The sequence below is a fragment of the Ipomoea triloba genome, chromosome 10 (assembly GCF_003576645.1).
Source record: "Ipomoea triloba cultivar NCNSP0323 chromosome 10, ASM357664v1".
Classification (NCBI taxonomy): domain Eukaryota; kingdom Viridiplantae; phylum Streptophyta; class Magnoliopsida; order Solanales; family Convolvulaceae; genus Ipomoea; species Ipomoea triloba.
The window spans coordinates 356,771-371,996 of NC_044925.1; the positions used below are offsets into that span (position 1 = coordinate 356,771).

The 15,226-nt window shown below is 36.9% G+C and overlaps 3 protein-coding genes and 1 long non-coding RNA gene across 5 annotated transcripts; 2 read left to right on the top strand and 2 right to left on the bottom strand.

The window, feature by feature from the left end:
* The first annotated feature begins 2,167 nt into the window (after positions 1 to 2,167).
* On the top strand, positions 2,168 to 4,995 carry LOC116032162 (gamma-glutamylcyclotransferase 2-1-like). Of its 2 annotated transcripts, none has more exons than XM_031274595.1 (9): positions 2,168 to 2,411; positions 2,603 to 2,746; positions 2,834 to 2,910; positions 3,381 to 3,437; positions 3,600 to 3,656; positions 3,996 to 4,036; positions 4,138 to 4,209; positions 4,319 to 4,398; positions 4,493 to 4,995. In XM_031274595.1, exons 2-9 carry the CDS (start codon positions 2,638 to 2,640, stop codon positions 4,678 to 4,680), a joined length of 681 nt encoding a protein of 226 aa, XP_031130455.1. In that variant the 5' UTR covers positions 2,168 to 2,411; positions 2,603 to 2,637; the 3' UTR covers positions 4,681 to 4,995. The 2 variants fall into 2 exon arrangements, with proteins under 2 accessions (XP_031130455.1, XP_031130454.1); XM_031274594.1 differs by having other exon boundaries at positions 2,169 to 2,411; positions 2,618 to 2,746.
* A 376-nt stretch (positions 4,996 to 5,371) lies between these two features.
* On the bottom strand, positions 5,372 to 8,937 carry LOC116032163 (putative RNA methyltransferase At5g10620). The gene is made up of 7 exons (XM_031274596.1): positions 8,824 to 8,937; positions 8,674 to 8,705; positions 7,689 to 7,831; positions 6,649 to 6,715; positions 6,443 to 6,520; positions 6,178 to 6,323; positions 5,372 to 5,797 (listed from the first exon to the last, which is right to left on the bottom strand). The coding sequence occupies exons 1-7, from the start codon at positions 8,873 to 8,875 to the stop codon at positions 5,758 to 5,760; spliced, it is 558 nt and encodes a 185-aa protein (XP_031130456.1). The 5' UTR covers positions 8,876 to 8,937; the 3' UTR covers positions 5,372 to 5,757.
* Positions 8,938 to 10,260: 1,323 nt separating this feature from the next.
* LOC116031680 (U-box domain-containing protein 52-like) lies at positions 10,261 to 14,858 on the bottom strand. The gene is made up of 8 exons (XM_031273942.1): positions 14,480 to 14,858; positions 13,676 to 13,782; positions 13,459 to 13,580; positions 13,034 to 13,306; positions 12,667 to 12,946; positions 12,471 to 12,572; positions 11,046 to 12,230; positions 10,261 to 10,396 (listed from the first exon to the last, which is right to left on the bottom strand). Exons 1-8 carry the CDS (start codon positions 14,667 to 14,669, stop codon positions 10,334 to 10,336), a joined length of 2,322 nt encoding a protein of 773 aa, XP_031129802.1. The 5' UTR covers positions 14,670 to 14,858; the 3' UTR covers positions 10,261 to 10,333.
* Positions 12,133 to 13,711, top strand: LOC116031681. Its single transcript, XR_004100635.1, has 3 exons — positions 12,133 to 12,251; positions 12,502 to 12,967; positions 13,062 to 13,711. It is a non-coding gene; the product is annotated as an uncharacterized LOC116031681 (long non-coding RNA).
* Positions 14,859 to 15,226: the final 368 nt, after the last annotated feature.

The following is a 15,226-nucleotide window of genomic DNA, read 5'->3' on the forward strand; positions in this document are numbered from 1 at the left end:
TCCCTTCTGATTGGTGAGGCTCGACTAGCTAACATATTACTTTATTGGGGGGTGCCTTGGCGTTTTCCTATATAATATTAGTATACTAAGATCTCGATAATAAAAAGAGATGAAACTTGCTCTATGACTCTAGTCGATAAAGGATCACATAAAAGTACACTAGCTTAAGTTGTCATGAATGATCGACTAAAAATGCTAATAGACAAGTCCCTGTGAATAATTACCAAACTAATTTTCTGACTAATTTGGTTGGGTGCATACAAAAGTATGTACGGAGTAGTGTTTAAGCATTTATGGTATGATAGATACACTACAACTATGGAGTATTTTGTAATTGGTATAGTGGCAGTTAGTATACACTAGTACAAGTTTGAACTTTAAGTACTACCTAACATTTGGTAACATTAAACATTTTCCATTAGGTACAGCTTGACTTGGTAAGTAGTAGATGTCCAGGTTCAATGAATGCAAGCTATAAACAAAAAATCTATTTTATTGATTTTTTTTTTTTGAAAATAAATCTATTTTATTGATAAGCATTCAAAAATTGAAAAACTTTAGAAATATTTGACCTTAAAATATATTTTTTTACAGTTAAAAAATTCTTTATCAAATAAAAATGCTCTATAAAATTTTGTTGAAAGCAAACCATGAAAATTCATTCATTCAAATTCAAAACAAGGACATTTAAAAGGAGCGAAGGAGGTGAGTTCCATCATTCTTTACGAGCAACAACATCTAAAGCTTTTCTGACTAGTAAATGAACAGTTTTATTTATAAACCGTTTAGCAAACACAAAGCTAACTTTTGAAAAACTTTTATAGCTAAGTCTTTAATATCCTCAATGATAAATCAAGAGAAGAATGACAACGGCCCTGTTTGGTAAATGGCTGCTGGCTGATTGGGTTGGCTGTTGGGGTTAGAAGGTATGATTTGTTGATAATATTAGCTGATTGTAGAAAGTTGTTTAATAAATTGGCTGTTAGCTGATAGTTATTTGGTATAATTTCTTTTCTCAAAAAGCTAATTGAAAAGGCTGCTTTGAGTAGCATTTTGAATTTTAGCATTTTGAAGTTACAAAAAACTTATTAACCAAACAACTAATAGTGGTCAAATAAGCCAAAATTAACTGATAGGCTGATTATTTACCAAATAGGACCAACAATAATGATTAGTCCTAATGGCTTCATACAAAGTTTTTAGATAATAAAAAATAATGCTTGTGCCTTGTTGGTAATTTATGGGTGTTTTGTTTGTTTGTTTGTTAATTTAGGTGAGGAGTGAGGAATTCCGAGGTCGTGAAAATTTGCGCTTCACGCGGTCCACACGCATTGAATTTCAGTCCGGTCCCCAAACGTGTAAGACAAATTTCAAAGATGGACAGCTTTGAGTCCAGGTTCAATGAACCTTCCCACCATATCTTACTCCCAACTCCCAACTTGCCTTTTTACTATCCTACCCATAACCCATACATACATCATCATATACCCATACATCATGCTACGGAATATTTCCTATCTATATCCATCGCAAAACGCCAAATACTTCATTCTATCTGCCCTAATTAATTTTATTTACTTTTTCATTCTATAACACACTTTTGCAAATAATTAGACCAATCCAAATCCAACTACCACTATATTGCTGAAAGTAAACTTCGAGTGAGATTAGACCAATGTCTTTAAGCATTATTAATTAATATTTATAAGAAACTTAGATTAACTAACCATAATATTTATAAATGAAATGCAGCCATTTTGTTTTTTATTTTGGTGAAATCATTCATTGAAGTATAAGTTATTAAATTATATTACAATTAATTCAGGTAACTAATTGATCGAAGTAAATGAAATTTTATTGCATGTCATATTTTTTTATAAATATTATATAATCTATTTTTATTTATCATTTTTTTTGAATACTATTAACTATAAAACGGTTGATAAAAATCAACTTCATTCAATAATTACTTACGGAGTTATGGTTAATTGAAGTTATTTGGGTTAAAAAATGGGATAACCCTAATATAATGAACCTTACCATAAATGCATTATATATACATAAGATGATGCATACCACACTCGCATGCATGCATGCATGCCAAAATGAGGACAGATCTACCCAATTTCAAGTCTATAAATACATTTTCTCTTCCCAACCTCATCATCATATTCATATTCATATCCCTCTTCCTCCTAGATCCTAAGTTCCCAGAGAGGCGAGGTTCAAGGAGAGAATAAAGCCAAGAAGATCACAGGCTTCTATCTCTCTCTCTCCCTCTAGGGTTTGCAGCTTCCATTGATTCTCATTTTAGCATTTTCTCGGTACTCTGCCCAATCTTATTCAGAGAACTATATTTGTTGGAAAAAGAACGCATTTTGTTGTTTCAGAAGCCTTCTTGGTGGATATTGGTGAGCTTGCATTGCATTATTTTTTATTTTTTCAATGAATTTTATCGGGTCGGGTTCTCGATGGGTTTGGGGATTTAGGGGAAATTTTGATGCTCGGGAGGTGAAATTGGGACCGACATTTACTGTTTCGTGTTCTTGCTTGCTGTTTGTTCTAATTCGTGGTGTGAATTGAAAAGATTTTGACATTGTAGCTAAATTGGTGGCAGTTTTTTGATTGAGGAAGAAGATGGTGTTCTGGATTTTTGGATATGGGTCATTGGTTTGGAACCCTGGGTTCGAGTACGACGAGAAAATCATTGGTTACATCAAGGATTACAGGCGCGTTTTCGATCTTGGTATGTCCTTTGTAGCACTGATTGTTGCTTTTTGGTGCCATTTCTTTCCACTGTAATCTGATTGTCTTCCTGATATATGCATTTCAGCTTGCATTGACCACAGAGGCACGCCTGAGCACCCAGCCAGAACTTGCACCTTGGAACAAAGTGAGGGAGCCATATGTGTAAGTGGATATCAGTTGATAGTTCTTACTTTATTTTGCATTTGTAAAATTTTTCTTGAATGTGAAAACTTATGAGTTCCTTTTTTTTTTTTTTTATACTGATTACTATATATGTGTTTGCTAGTTCAATTCCCAATCCAGTGTAGATTCTTTCCCCCCTTTTTTATTTATGGGATATGTCAGTTTTAAGTATTCAATGGTGGATGTTCTACTACTTATCTGCCACTAAATAGTACTTAAAACTTACTATGTCCACAAAAGTTATGCTAATATTGTGAAACCTAAATGTTGAAATGTTACCTCACTTAATCTAGCATTTACCATTTTAGATTGGAAACATTGACAATTGTGGATTGCATTGCCTCATTTGCCCGAGTTATTTACTCTTGGGATGTTGTTCTCACTTTATGTGGTATATCACTAGAGCTAGTACCTTTCTGAGTTTTCCATATTTTTATGTATTTTACCAGTGGGGTGCTGCCTTTTGCGTTCGAGGAGGGCCAGAGAAGGAAAAGAAGGCAATGGAGGTATGACAGGCCCCTTATTAAGTGAAAAAATAGTTATTTGATAGCTTTTTGTTGTTTAATTGATCCATTTACCCTGGCATGGTTTTCAAGCAACTTTGGTATTTTCATGATGAGATTATTATTTCTGGTTTCATTCATGTATTATGTTTTTTGCTTTTGTAGTATTTGGAGCGAAGAGAATGCGAATATGATCAGAAGTCTTTAATTGACTTTTTTACGGTAATATGTCTTGAGCTTTTCTCTACTTTCTTGGAATAGCTATTTCAATATGGAGTATAAAACTCAGATATCACCCTAGGTTAACACTATTTAATGTATAAAGTTCAAAGAAAAAGATGTTCTCTAAATATTTTAATAGCATACAAATTGCTTAGCTCAGATCTTAATTTGAACTTAAGCTTCCACCTAGTCCTCCAAGTCGTTTAAATTATGGAAAAACTGAGCACATTTATGGAAGCTTTAATGGTATTGGAAAAAACTGCTAGCAATTCAGTAACTAGTGTACTGTTGTTAGGATTAAGTTTTGAATAACATGTCTTCTTCTTTTTTCAATTCCAGGAAAAAGACTCTGTTAATCCTGCTTTAACTGGAGTCTTTGTGTAAGTGTTTCTTTGCTTTTCCGTCAAATATTCTTTGAAATTTGAATGCAGAGAGGAGAATAGCTTGAATGAAGTTCTTACAAATTGGTTGTTGTTTGCAGGTTTATGTCCACTCCAGACAAAGTGAATAACAAGTACTACCTCGGACCTGCCCCGTTGGAAGATATGGCCAAGTAAGCATCATGCGGTGCTTTTCTCATTTCCTAGTACCTTTTTCTTCAGTAATTTGCGCTATTGAAAGATTTTAGTTTTATTATTCTAATTTTTCATTTCGTCCCACAGACAAATTGCTACTGCCTTTGGTCCTTGCGGGAACAACAGAGAATATATTTTCAAAATGGAGAAAGCCTTGTATGATATTGGTACGCACCTTGGATTTTTTTAATTTTATTTTTCAATTAATGGAGTTGGTAAACATTTCTGATTGATGAGTATACATATTTTATATTTAACCAGGCCACGAGGATGACTACATTATAGAACTTGCAAATGAAGTGAGAAAAGCCCTGGGGATTGCTGGTTCTGGTAGTCCAAAGGAGAAGAAGCTACTCAGCAGTACACATATTCCACTCAAGTCACACTTGTCGCCTGTTAAAGTCTGTCCCTTACCAGAAGCTGTTCCAGTCGTCGCCATTGATTCTTAATGTCTGTGAGTTGCAGAAATATTAGGGGGTAAGGGTATAAGGTGAAGGAGTGAAGCATTACACAAAGCGGCTTTTTTTTTTTCAACACCCTGAAAATTTATTCTTTTTGAGCTATCATTAACTTAGAGTAGTTATATGAAAAAGAGGGTTAAGAGCTAACTCTACTGATAACAATATGGATACTGCTGCTACTGCTGCGAAATTGTTCTTTAATCTTTAGTAAGACTGATCCTTGAAATCTCTCAAGTGTGCTCCCAAATTGATTTTATTGTAATGTGAAAGTTCATTAGCTACATTTCTGTTCCCTTTTTCAAATTTATCCATTCATTGTGATGGCTATGTTTTTGGGTGATGAGAGGAATTTACTACCATTACTCTGTGTGCACAGGATAAATCTGGTCTTGTGACTCTAGTTAGCAATTTGACAAAAGGATCACCAGTCGAAGTTGTTCATAGTTGATCAGTTCAAACTAAGAAGGTTCATAGATCACTCTCACTAGAAGTCAAACTTGTAATCTTGTGATTACAAAGCTAACAATCTGACCAACTTGACTGGATTGCCCATAACGGCCATGTTTAGAATAGTGACAATCTTGAACTACTTAAAATTGTTGTTTCTAATACAGAGATTGAGAACCATACTCAAAATTCTTCTAGGAGTGACAATAAAAAGCAATGCAAACAATGGGGCTATTTAAAATTTGCTACTTGAGCTGCAGAATATGATTGGACAAACACAATCTATTTTAATCTTTGCAAGAATTATACTACAAACAAGAATCTGCAGAAAAAGCATCAGTGTTTGTTTTGATGGTGCATATTACAATATGAAGCAGAGCCACCTTTGCCAGTAACCAAATTTTGCCTATCTGTTATGCACTTATGCCCTATGCAAGAAGCCAATCTTTTTTCTCCCTCAGCTCTCTACTGTTTCATCTTCTCAATAATGAATGTAATGTTTTTTCATCTTGAATCCCATCTTCCATAGTTGAGCTAAAACTAAATAGTCTACAAAAATCCCTGGTGAAACTAATGCCATCAGCATAGGTAGCCCGCTCACATTCAAGAACCGCATATCTAATGATGGTAATTTTGTCCTTTGAGAATCGTCCATGCCCTGCAAAAAGATCGGAAATAAATAAATCATTCACAGCATTCATCTGACCCTGAATCTGTTATGAAAACTTAGAACATTAGTATCAGTGATCCATATATTTCACACAAGTCAATAACTAAAATCACTAGAAGAAATATATGGCCTCTAGAGTAGCAAATGCCCTTGACTAGTAGAATTAGACCAACTAGACGCATCTCGTATATTGAAACGCGTATCTTCCACTGCCGATGTATCATTAACGATAATGTTATCTAACAGGTAAAATGAGATGTTTTTGAGAGTTATGGCATGGAAATGCCTTTTAGTAACTTTAACATTTATACTGTAAAGTGAAGCTGAAAGAAACGGTCCAAAATGAAATCGAGATTTAGTATGATTACCTGTAAAGTTGTTCTACCAGTACAACTAATGCGATCTCATGATTGAAGACCAAAGACGATAACTTGATTGATAGGTTAGCCCGCTCTTGTAATTGTCGTCCATGTCCATAAGGTCCACCTATGCAGAATACCAAATTCGATGCTCCCTGATGGGAGGGGAAGAAAAGTTTATCAAACCAAGGTTTTGGGACAAAACAACACTTTTACTGTCTTTATGTGCAGCACTTTTAACTAATATAACTTATACTGAAGGCATAGCTCATACCATGTTCCCGGCATCCCCAATTAAAGAAGCCATCTGCTCAGAGCACACATCAAGTCCTCGCTCATCTAGAATTACAACCTGCGTTTACAAAATGTAAAACCAGAGATGAAAATAATGCACTAAGATCCAAATACACTATATGCCCTGCTTTAAATCTTCCACACATGCACAAAAAGAAAGAAAGAAGAATGCTTTTCAGTTTATACCCAATCGTCGGACCTGATTACACTCATCACAGATATGCCCTCGTGTTCAATCTGAGCGATCACATCACTGTTACAAGATACAGATTAAGAATTGCCATAAAGTTTCATCATTTTCGAACAGCTAAAAGGCGTAATTGTCCGTGTGAAGTTACAAATTAACCAAAAGAAGACAACTATGCCGAATAATGGTAAATTTGTTGTGTGCAAGTGAGGTGCAGTAGGATTGGCAAGTATGAGCATAACCATTAGCTAAGTTATAAGGCATACACAACACAGTATCATTATAGCATTGGTTCCAATGTGATGAAAATTTTAGCCGAGTGAAACAGGCAAATAACAATGAAGCATGCATCAAATGCAGTTTTGCCAATAACGCCCCCCACTTATGGAAATAAGAAAATAAAAGCAAAGGGGCCAACCCCAACCAAGTTGGTCGGATCATTGACTTGGTAAGCACAAGGTTACGTTCAACTCCTAGTGGGAGTAGCCTATTAGCCTTCTTGATTTGAGCCGGTCAGCTATGAGCAACCTAAATTGGTTTACCTCTTTGTGGTCCTTTGCCGGCTAGAGTCACAAGACGGGGTTTACCTAGTACACACTCTCGGGTAGCAGTTGCAAGTTTTCCTCATCACTCAAAAAAATAAAAGAGAATGAAAGCAAAGATCCATTCTCCTTCAAATGACACTACGAGTTCCTTGTCTCCATTTGTCTTTTGGTCTTTCATCTTATTCTTTTCAGGCACTCATTCTTTAGTCTTCAACTTCCTTCTCCATTTAGTCTCCACAACTGACACGACTAAAAGATTCTCCCACCTCTATTTTTCATATATTCTAGACACCTTATTCATCCCCCTTTCAGTATGTATGTACTAATTCCCTAAGATAACTGGCTAAGTTGAGAGAACAAGTCATGTTGGCTGTCACATTAACAACAAGAAAGAACATCTTAGCATTCTTAGGAATCCTGTAATGCTTATTAGGTCTCTCTATCAACAATCAACATTTCCTTATGAAACTTAATACCCTCGTCGGGTAACTAACCGAGCATTTTTGGGATTGGATTTGATCCGCACATCATCAACACAACAGTAATGCCTTAGCTTTTCAAGATAATCATCTACTATCAGTTGAACACCAGGTGACCTCTTCTTTCCCACCGTCAATATCCGGATTGGTAATGCTCTCTGTACATTAGATGCTGAATCAGCTGATCATCCCAAAACCAACAACCACCAAGCAATTTAGATGCGCATGCACACACACACACATACCAGTTGGTATATCATGCCAAGACTACATATTTAGCTAAGACGCGAAGAGTATTGAATTAAAACTTGATGAACATTGTGGTACTTTACCATTCACTTTGACCGATTGTGTGAGCATCTTGGTGATGAACATTAAATTCAATTTATGTGCATCTCTCATAGTACAATTTGTGGCGCGCACACACACAGGGATGTCAATTGGGCCAGCTTCTTTAGTTTTGGGCTAGCCCTATTGCGCTGTCGGTCTTAGCAGTTCGATCTTATTGGTTTTTTTGGTCAAGTTTAAAATTATTGGTCCTAACCCTAAACCCTTAGATTGTCAGCTTATTGGATGGGCTCAACTAAAACTTCTTGACATTTTTAAATTAGCATTCTGAACTTTCAATTTTAATAAACTAGTGCATTTACACTAATAAATATAAATTTATACATCATTCAATCAATCTAAACCTCCATTTCTAAATTTCAACTAAAGATAATTAATATATTCACACTATAATATACGGAGTAATAAGTTATACTAAGGATGAACTTACCTAAACTCATTGTATATTTTGTTCTACATCACTTGTGAAACAAATAATAGTCTCAAACAATCGTGATAGTCCACTAAATTTCGGGCTAACCCATTTGGGCCACTAGGCTAATTAGAAGTTTCGGGCTAAAATTAGCATACCTAAAGCAAACATATACACAATATATTTAGCAGAGTTCTAGGATTGAGTACAAATATGAAGCTACGAAGTAGAAGTCTTTACCACAGACTGGCCGACATATTTGCATCTCTTTCCTACGAAAACCAAGAAAGATGAGATTTTTATTAGATAACAAAGTACGCCCCACACACAGCTTGAAGTTATTGAGAAAGGAAAGAAGAAAAGGGGAATTGCAGAGTTGCAGTAGACGACCTTGAGAAGGAATGGGCTGCTTTGGATGTACAGCGAACGACGTCGTCGCCATGATAGTCTGATAATTTTGCTCCCCAACGAATTTGGGTTCTGTTTCTTCCTCTGTTCTTTCCTCAATATTTGTTTAGAATGAAGGTTGAGACTTGAGAGTAACAGATTATATGAGGGTGTAAATGTAAAGAATATGAAACTTGGGGTGCTCCGATTAAATTGGAGTACATTTCATTTTCAATCCCAAAAGTACTGCTATCTAATTAATAGCTAAAGACCTTGTGATCTAGTAGCACCCGGTGTCCTGGTCCTGGTTTACACTCCCACATGAATAATGAGAGTGGGTTCGCCTCTCAGTGGAGGCAACTGTTGACTCTTTGTGCTTTAAAAAATTTATATGAAAATATTAAAAGATTATGCGTAAAAAAAATTATATTATATCAAAATAATAGAAAGTAGGTATGTTTTCTCTTAGATGAAAAGAAAATCGCGCAGTTATTACCTGATGGTGCACACGGGATAAACCTCACTCATGTTTAATAGCTTACAAATTACACAAAAGGATATTGACAATAGACCTGGCAATTATCGACACGATCCGTTAACACGACACGAAACCGGACACGAAAATAACGGGTTAGTGTTTAGCCTTAACATGTCCTGGGTCGTTAACGGGTTGACCCGTTAAGAACCCGTTATGTTTTCGTGTCTTAACAGGTCAACCCGTTAAACCTATTAAGAACCCGTTTAACCCGTTAATATTATCGTGTTAACCCGTTTACACAAACACGTTTAGAACCCGCTAAGAACCATTGTCATTTAGGTAAGAACCATTGTCTTTACAATACGAAATTTGAATGTTTATTGTGTTCAATTTTATTCTAAAAACTAGTATGAACTTCTTTAATTATGATTTTTGGATGTTATTTTATAATTTTATGAATGTTATAAATTGAATATTTTTTTAGTTTGTTTGATGGATTGGATTGTATGTTTTATTTCTTTTTTATATAATTTAACTTTAAATTTTAGTTTTTAATATATCAATAGATTTAGCGGGTTTAAACGGGTTTCGTGTCATATCGTGTCGACACGATCCGAAACCCGTTAACAAAACGTGTCTATCGTGTCAACCCGTTAACAAATCGTGTTCGTGTTACAATTTTTAACCCGTTAACCTTAATGTGTCGTGTTCATGTTTAGCCTTATCGTGTTCGTGTCGTTATTGTGTCGACCCGTTAACGAACCCGTATACACGAATTGCCAGGTCTAATTGACAATAATCAGACTCGTGATGATGTTAAGTGTGATGACAATAATCGGACTCGTAATGTTCAAGTGTGAAAGAGCAGGTCTATTTAACTACTTGCACAATTTATACAAAATTACAAATTTGAAATATAGTAACATTTTTTTCGCAAAACCTTAATGAGAATGTCACACTTGTGTGCACTTCCAAACAAAGAAGAGAAGATGTCTAAAACGTTGTAATAGAATGAAAATAAAGACAACCTACGCACTAGGAGCCCGTGCTTGACCTGCTTCTGGAGCTTTCAAAACTTTGGGGGTAACTCAAATTTTCCTGCATGTATAAATCATCCATCAAAATCTCTTCTTTGCTAAACTTATGCTGAATGCCTGAAGTTATAGTATCTATAATGAAGAAGTGCATACAACACGACTATGAGACTATTTTCACATTCGATTCCTGACTATTAATTCTTCTACATTTGATCTCACGTATTTTAAATCATTGATATATTTGATCAGTCCGACCTAATTTCTTATCACAGGTGACTTATTTAAAGGGCAAAAACTCATTTCACTACTTTTTACTTAAACTTCTGGATAAGGAGAGCGTAAATGACAATTTTGCTCTTCAAGATAACTCAATTGCCTAAATTTTGGTTACCACGGATCAAAAATTAGGTCAGAGGGACCATATGTGGTAAGAATCTAAAATTCATGGATCAAATGTGAAAAAAATTTAATATTCAAGGACCAAATATGGAAATGACAATTTTGCATTTCAAGATAATTCACTTGGCTGAATTTTGGTCACTCGTGTCCGAAAATTAGGTCGGAGGGAACAAATGTGGCAAAAAGTGAAAAGTAACGTAAAAAGTTAATAATCGGAGGTCAGATGTGGAAATGAACCCATAATCGTGTGATCAAAAGTAAAAAAAAAAAAAAATACACTGGCTTATATGCAGTAAATATAGAGGACTTACATGAGAGAGATATACTTGGCTATGATTTGGGGAGGAAGCAGAGCCATAGAACTGCAATGGGGATGAGTTTTCTTCTGCTAGTGCTCTCAATCTGTTCAATTCTGGCAGCACTACATTGCCTAGATCTGGTCTGTCTCTTCTTCTGAGCTCAGAGCATTTCAATGAAAGCTTGGCAAGTTTCATAGCATCCTCAACAGGCCAATCATGGACAGCAGGATCAAGCATCTGAGAAAACAGGCCTTTCTCTATTGACTTCTCCACATGATGAGTCAATCCCACTGGTGATTTTGCTGTGAGTACCTGCAAGTATATGATCCCAAGGGAATAAACATCAGATTTCACCCCCAGCATCCCTGTTTGCTGGTATTCTGGATCAATGTAGCAGAAGGTTCCTGCAGTTGATGTCATTCTGTATTGTGTAACGTTATCAGCTACCGATGGAGGGACTAGCCTGGCCAACCCAACGTCGCTGATCTTGCTCACGAAGTTTCGGTCTAGCAGGATGTTGGCTGGTTTTAGATCGCGGTGAACTAATGGCTCGGGCTTGTTCTGGTGCAGAAATAGGAGGCCTGTCCCGATTTCAGCTGCAATTCGGAACCTCTGCTGCCAAGAAAGTGGCTGAGTGTTACCACGTTGGAGAAGCCGATCTTCTAAGCTCCCGTTTGACATGTACTCATACACTAAGCACCCGTATTCTGGACAGGCTCCTAGAAGAAGCACCATATTAGGATGCCTTATGCAGCTTAGCACTTCAATCTCTTGCTGAAACTGCTGCCTTCCATGGGCAGCATCGGGGCGAAGGACCTTAACTGCAACCGGGGTGTGGTCTAGATAGCATTTGTAGACTGGCCCGTACCCACCTTCTCCAATCTTACGCGATTTGGAGAAGTAGTCTGTTGCAGATTCGATCTCCTCAATCGTGTACCTCCTGTACCTGTAATCCGTTGCTGCCAGTTTGCTCAGCACCTTGTTCTTCTCTTCTGCTTCTTTTAGGGCCTTCATTTCTGCACTGATTCTCTTCTGAGCTTCTAGCTCTGCTATCCTCTGAGCTGCTTCTGCATGCTCGATCGCCAACTTAGATCTCGCCTTCTCCTTCTCTGCAAGCGCCAGTGCAGCTTCCTCCGCCAATCGTGCCTCTTCTAATCTCTTTTGCTCTTCCATTTTCCATCGTTCCAGCTCCAATGCCTGCAAATGCCTTATAAACTCGTATGTTCGTTCTCTCTAATATTTCCAAGGCTCTGATACCATGTTATAATCCAAACCACACTAAAATACTGAATCCAATCTATTAGCTAGTCTAACTTATGGCCTTATAAACTCATATGTTCTCTCTTATATTATTTTCAACGCGGACTCTTAACAAGGCTAAAACCAAAATGCAGACTCTTATAAGCTATGGTTTAAAGGATGCAGACTCTCACTTGCCTTCTGTTTTGCGGTGAGCGCTTCTTTGCAGGCTGTGCTATACATTTCCATTGTCTGCTTGAGCTCGAGCTTTAGCCTTCTCATTTCGGCTTCCACATCTTCCTACAGTATAAAATGAAGAAGGAAGTGAGACAGGATATATATGGGCCAAATCAATGGGTACCAATGAACTGATAAATCATCAGTACTTAGTAACCTGGGAAAATGCATGGTTTCTTTCACTGACAAATGAATCTAGTGACAAGTATTCTATTGATCTTCGTCCAGTGGGGTTTAACCCCTCGAGATTATTGTCTTCCACTTCTGAGAAACCTGAAAGCCGGGGAGGGGTGGGTCCATCGTCCAAGCTGTCTGTATACGGGAGAAAGCTATCAACACTCGACCTTCCATTACTCACAAAAGATATGTCAAGATTATCGTGTTTGGATATTTCATATGGCCTTCCACTCGCGGCTCTCCTGTGAACGATTTGAGACCTGTTGCACTAGTAACAACCGGTTAGGCCTCAGAATCGTATATAGTTAATGCGTGTGTGTTTGCAAGAGCGCAGGACACTAACTGACTTGATATCATTATTTACAATGTTGACAGATGCATCAGAGGATCCCAAAGAGTGACTTTTTGGATTGTGCACCCGGGGCGGTGGCACCTCAGCTACACTCGGTTTGCTGCTGTTTATCTGCAGTGCCATCTGGTGACGGAGTGGATGGATGAATGGAGGCAGACGAGAGGCAGATCGCGTGGAGGATATCTTCCCGGTTTTGGAGATGATATACACAGTACAGAAATCCGGGGCTCCTTTCAACACTGTTCCAGGAATGTCTCTTGATTTAAATCTTTTTACATGCAAAAAAAGCAACCAAGGGATACTGAAATCAGAGCTTTTGAACTTAACTTAATCCCCGCAATCCAATAAGAATTCTACTCTGAATCAGCAAATTCAACATTTTCACTACTCAAATAGTCTCAAATATGCTGCAAGGCTCACCTAAGAAGGCCTCCTTTCGTTGCAGCGCCCAGAATGACAACCTCAATCGCTGTTCGATTTACATATTCAACAATTGCTTTGGAAGGATCAGAATGCTCCAGTGAGACTTCATAGCATTGTACCTGTAAACAAAACCATCATATATAAGTTCTATAAACCAAATGGCAGGCAACAAAGTAGTGTATACTGAATTGAAGCTGCTACTGGTGGTACTAACATCTTTTCGCATGCAAAAAACACGAAATGGAAGAAAGATTTCTCGTGTCTCTGGATCTGACTCGTCTCCATTCATCAGCCCACTATCATCAGCAGGCTGGCTCAACCCTGCATCAGACACAGTATGTATGAAATCAGTATATGGAAGATATATAATGCACAAAGTAAGTAAATAGTTGCATATATATATATGTCCTGTAGTGTTTTGGGGGTGCATATAATATATTCATTGTTAGCCTTTAGAACTGAGCTCAAATCACACTCACACAACTAATTCTGCTTCTATTGGTAAGGCTTTGTTCCATCTTGAGGGATTGCTATTTATAACGAAGTTGCAAACGAGTTTTCCCTTCTTTTGTCCAAGTTTTAAAAGTTATCCATTTTTGTATGTTGCTCATCTTTTTTTGACCATTCCAGTCAATTTCCCGGTTGTATAACACCATGCATAGTGCATTTAATGCCATTCCCCCCATCCTTATATAATAAGTATAGCACCCCGGGTATGGGCTGCTCTACTGGTCCAGACTTTATCTCTAGAATTGAAATTCAGTCACCATAACTCTATTGTCATCTAATAATATACTGTTCTATTGCTTATGTAATCTATATTTTTAACAAAAATATTCGAGTAGAAACTACACTAGCAACCTTATATTATTAGCAATGACAACATACCTAACAATGAACCTTAGAATTTCCCAATTTCACACATAATATATTATGATTTAATCTAATGTCCACCCAAAAATGACAATTGCCCAAACAAAACACACTAGTACAGAGATGGATGAGAGAAAGTATTTACTTGGGGTAGAAAAATAAAGTGAAGCAGAATGGGAGAAGTTTGAAGAAGTTCTGATCTTGACATGCATCAAAATCACAGATTGGCCTTTGGTGAGGAGACTGTCAACTGCCCATCTCAAAGCAACTTGGCTCCCTCTGTCTTTGTCTATTGCCACAGCTACCAATTTCGGCAGTGATTGGCTTCCCATCATTTTCGCCTCCCACCTTCTTTCCCCTCTCCTCGATCATTTGCTTCTCTGCACCTTTACCCGACAATAAAAATAATGCCTTGTTGATAATAACTTTGTCGTCAACTTCATCGATCACAATCTCCGCAACGCCAACTTTGATCAATGAGAAAACCAACAAAACCAAAAACTTTCCTTTTTTTTTTTTTTTGAGAGGGGAGAAAAGAAAGGAGGCATAATGGTTTTGAGACATTTGAACATCGATCGAGTAAGAATCCGTTTGTGTGCGAGGGGAGATCCACCTTTGGCGGGTACCCATTTCTCTCATGCCTTTCTTCAAACACTTGCTACGTACTCCAACAATTCCTTCAACAAATTAGAAAGCTTAAAACAAATTTAAATGAATAAGATTTTGCAAAGTTTACAATTAAAAATTACAAATATACTCTTTTCAAAAAATTTACAAATATACTTGGAAGACGTGGCTATGTTTGGCAAATCTAGCTGAAAAAATAGTTGAAAATTAAAAAGTTATAAGTTATTAGCGAAAATATGTAGAGCCGGTAAAATTAACGTTAAAA

Coding starts and splice junctions, on each gene's coding strand:
- LOC116032162 (XM_031274595.1), top strand. CDS start 2,638: ATGGTGTTCTGGATTTTTGGATATGGGTCATTGGTTTGGAACCCTGGG. Junction 4,037..4,137: donor GCTTTAACTGGAGTCTTTGT/GTAAGTGTTTCT, acceptor TGTTGTTTGCAG/GTTTATGTCCACTCCAGACA. Junction 4,210..4,318: donor CCGTTGGAAGATATGGCCAA/GTAAGCATCATG, acceptor TTCGTCCCACAG/ACAAATTGCTACTGCCTTTG.
- LOC116032163 (XM_031274596.1), bottom strand. CDS start 8,875: ATGGCGACGACGTCGTTCGCTGTACATCCAAAGCAGCCCATTCCTTCT. Junction 8,706..8,823: donor GCAGCCCATTCCTTCTCAAG/GTCGTCTACTGC, acceptor TGGTTTTCGTAG/GAAAGAGATGCAAATATGTC. Junction 6,716..7,688: donor TCCAATCCCAAAAATGCTCG/GTTAGTTACCCG, acceptor ATCTTGTAACAG/TGATGTGATCGCTCAGATTG.
- LOC116031680 (XM_031273942.1), bottom strand. CDS start 14,669: ATGATGGGAAGCCAATCACTGCCGAAATTGGTAGCTGTGGCAATAGAC. Junction 13,307..13,458: donor ACGAAAGGAGGCCTTCTTAG/GTGAGCCTTGCA, acceptor GCATGTAAAAAG/ATTTAAATCAAGAGACATTC. Junction 12,947..13,033: donor ATTGTAAATAATGATATCAA/GTCAGTTAGTGT, acceptor CTAGTGCAACAG/GTCTCAAATCGTTCACAGGA.